The 3,731-nt window shown below is 40.5% G+C and overlaps 1 protein-coding gene across 1 annotated transcript; it reads left to right on the plus strand.

Moving 5' to 3' along the window:
* The first annotated feature begins 1,209 nt into the window (after positions 1–1,209).
* On the plus strand, positions 1,210–3,312 carry LOC130461833 (uncharacterized). Its single transcript, XM_056830062.1, has 3 exons — positions 1,210–1,398; positions 1,530–1,719; positions 1,799–3,312. The coding sequence occupies exons 1-3, from the start codon at positions 1,210–1,212 to the stop codon at positions 3,310–3,312; spliced, it is 1,893 nt and encodes a 630-aa protein (XP_056686040.1).
* The last annotated feature ends 419 nt before the right edge of the window (positions 3,313–3,731 follow it).

Genomic DNA, 3,731 nt, shown 5'->3' on the forward strand with positions numbered 1-3,731 from the left:
ACGAGGAACGGTAGGTGGTTACGATGTTGGAGTAAAACTTACCCCCAGAATTCCTAGCTCTCTCCGCCGTCCTCAGAGGGATGTTGCGGCGGACGACTTCAGGAATCCCCGCAAGAGGATCAGCTGTCCCTCCAGTTTTCTCCAAGCTAGGAAAAGCCGATGCAGCCTTGGGGACGGCAAACTTACATTCGAAGCGTGTTTTCCACAATAATCCGTCAACGAACACGAACAAAGAACTCCACTTGTCATTCCTCTACTTGGTTCACCGACACGATCAGATCCGTCTTGATAATCGTAGCTTAGACAATTGATCAAGATACTTTGCTTTTGGGAAGAACTCACTTTGGAGGCATAGAGAGAATTAGGGTTCTCTGTGTCTCTAGGGTTTGAGTGTATGGAATTGTGTGTGTGTTGGAAACTAGGTTGTAAGGTTATATCATTAACCTTACTAACCGACCAAGCAAGAAGCAAGGCCGGCTAGCAAGCCGTGCGACCCAAGCAACACGGACACACGCCCGCGCGCCCAGCGACACACTGCAGGCCGAAGCCCACAGTGCGCGCGCCGAGCAGCTGGGCCGTGGGCCTTGCTCGCTCGTCGTGCTGTGCGCTAATGCTTGCTGTTGCGTGCTCGCGCCCAATGGGCTTGCCTTGCTTGCTCGGGAGCTTGCTGGCTCGTTGGGCCTTGCACGCTTACGTGCTTGGCTCGACGGGCCGGCAACTCCGATGCCCTTCGTATTCGCGATTTAATATATTTCCGATATATTATTTATCGTTTCGTATACGACGAATCACCATCGTACGATACGATTTATTCGTGTCGCCCAGCTTACGAATATTCGCGATACGATATACGATTCCGACAAAGGTCGTATCGTATAATACGTTTCCAACTAATTCCCGAAAAGCTATTAAATGAATTTCCGATTCATTTAATCCGGTGATCTGTTACGTGTCATTGGTGTGACCTTGTAGGTTCAGTCAAGAGTAAGTTGTGAGTTCAATATCCATTAGAACTCACTGATCGGAAGCATTGCTCCAGCTAGCTGTTTCGATCACTTGATCTCACTAAATTAATTGTTCGCAATTAATCTGAACCTTGGTATTAGACTTAATGCACCTTGGGTGAAGGACATATTTCCTTCACAATGGCTAGCTGATGGGGATTCTAACTCTAAGTTCTTTTATGCTTCTGTCAAGCAAAGAAGAAACATGAATAGAATTTCTTTGCTGTACACTCCTCAAGGGCATAAAATTGTAGATCCTAGGGAAATTACTGTGGAAATTCAGAAATTCTATATGGCTCTTCTAGGTACAGCTGCTACTCACATTTCTAAGCCTGATCTCCCCACTCTTAGGTCAGGTCCAAGATTGTCTAGAACTGCAGCTCAATCTCATCAGGTACAGCTGACAACATTTTGATGGCAACTGAATTAATCAAGGGGTATGGCAGAGCCATATATCCCCTAGATGTGTTCTAAAGGTTGACCTAAAAAAAAGCTTATGACTCAGTTGACTGGAGCTTTCTTCAGACTGTTCCGCAAGAGCTAGGGTTCCCTCAAGTGTTTGTGAAGTGGATCATGACTTGTCTTACAACTGTTTCCTACTCTATTCTCATCAATGGCTTTCCTAGCAAACCATTTCAAGCAAAAAAAGGGCTGAGACAGGGGGATCCCCTTTCCCCTTTCCTGTTTGCTATTGGAATGGAATACTTGACAAGATGTATGAACCAGCTGAAGCTAAATCCTGATTTTAACTTATTATTGTGAGAAGCTCAATATTACTCATCTGATGTTTGCAGATGACTTATTATTGTTTGCAAGAGCTGACAAGGTCTCTGTACAGTTACTTCTTGAAGCTTTTTCCAAGTTCTCTTCTGCTTCAGGCCTTGAAGCTAATATGGATAAAAGTAATATTTACTTTGCTGGTGTTTCAATGTGTGACAAAACAGATATTTTATCTGATCAGAAAATCTCAGAAGCTTGCCTTCCTTTCAGATATCTAGGGGTGCCACTTTCCTCCAAGAAATTATCCTATCCACAATGCAAGCCTCTAGAGGACAAGATTCTGGCTAGAACTAAGGTGTGGTCAGCTAAGTTTTTGTCTTATGCTGGCAGGTTGTTACTTATCAAAACCATCGTGTTTGGCATGCAGACCTTCTGGTGCCAAATCTTCATTTTACCTAAAAGAATCATTAAGGAGGTAGAAGCTTATTGCAGGTGTTTACTCTGGACTGGTGACACTGCAGCATCAAAGAAAGCTTTAGTAGCATGGGATAAACTGTATCAACCTAGAAACTCTGGTGGTTGGAATGTGAAGAATATTGCTGCTTGGAACAAAGTAGCCATTGGGAAATTGCTGTGGGCTTTGGCTTTTAAGAAAGATAAACTGTGGGTGCAGTGGGTTGATAGCTTCTATATGAAAGGCCAAAATCCTCTTCAGATGTCCACTCCTGGGTCTTGTTCTTGGGCTCTTAAAAAGATCTTTAATAGTAGAGAGGTTATTTTGCAAATTGGTGGTTGGGACAAAGCTACTGCAAATGGAAAATACTGTATTAGCAAGGTGTATAAATTCTTGCAGGGTGTTGCTCCTAAGGTTACTTGGTGGAGAGTAATGTGCTATAACAAAGCTAGTCCAAAAAGCCTGTTTATCACTTGGTTGGCTATCCTTAATAGGCTTTATACTACTGATAGACTTCAAGCTTGGGGGATTCAGTGTTTTGATCAATGTGTGCTGTGCACAGATGAGAAAGAAACAGTTGAACATCTGTTTTTTGAGTGCAAGTTTCCCTCTGCAGTTTGGTCTAAACTGTTCTTGCAGGGTGTTGCTCCTAAGGTTACTTGGTGGAGAGTAATGTGCTATAACAAAGCTAGTCCAAAAAGCATGTTTATCACTTGGTTGGCTATCCTTAATAGGCTTTATACTACTGATAGACTTCAAGCTTGGGGGATTCAGTGTTCTGATCAATGTGTGCTGTGCACAGATGAGAAAGAAACAGTTGAACATCTGTTTTTTGAGTGCAAGTTTTCCTCTGCAGTCTGGTCTAAACTGTTGTTGCGGATTGGTGTTCATAGAGGAGCTACTGGTTTTGCTTCTGAGTTGCAGCAAGTTATGAAGAGAAGCAGGAAAGTTGGTGTTGCTGATCAGTTGTATGTTATGTGCTTCACTGAAGCCATTTATAGTGTGTGGCTTGCTAGAAATGCTGTAATCTTTAAAAGGCTTACTAAGAGCATAGACAATATTGTTAGGGAAATTTTGTTTAAAGTTTGTTGTAGAGGTTCTGAGGAACTTAGGAGTAGATTACTACACATTTGATTTTGTGTATAGTAGTTTTGGTGGCCTGGTTTCCCTGTTCCCTTGGGTGTTTTGCTCAAGGCTTTGGTTATTAATACAATTATTAATTGCCAAAAAAATTTTGAATGCCTAGACTTGTTAATTATACAACCTAATTTGTAATTATGATTAATTTGTTGAAATTCGAATAATTTAGAATTGATTTGATTTTCATAATTAATTAATATTTTAATTAGGTATCCATGATTAAAAACCACCATAAAAATTGTTAATTTATGACAAATTTTAAATTTTTATGACCTAGATTTGAATCCATGTTAATCGGAAATTAATTGATTAATAAATTTTCGATTTTTCGCCCTAAAATTATGAAATTAATATGATTTATTAATTTGTCATAGATTTTTAAATTAAAAATTTTAATTTTTTATAAAATTTGC

This window comes from Spinacia oleracea, chromosome 5 (genome assembly GCF_020520425.1).
Source record: "Spinacia oleracea cultivar Varoflay chromosome 5, BTI_SOV_V1, whole genome shotgun sequence".
In the NCBI taxonomy this organism is placed as follows: domain Eukaryota; kingdom Viridiplantae; phylum Streptophyta; class Magnoliopsida; order Caryophyllales; family Amaranthaceae; genus Spinacia; species Spinacia oleracea.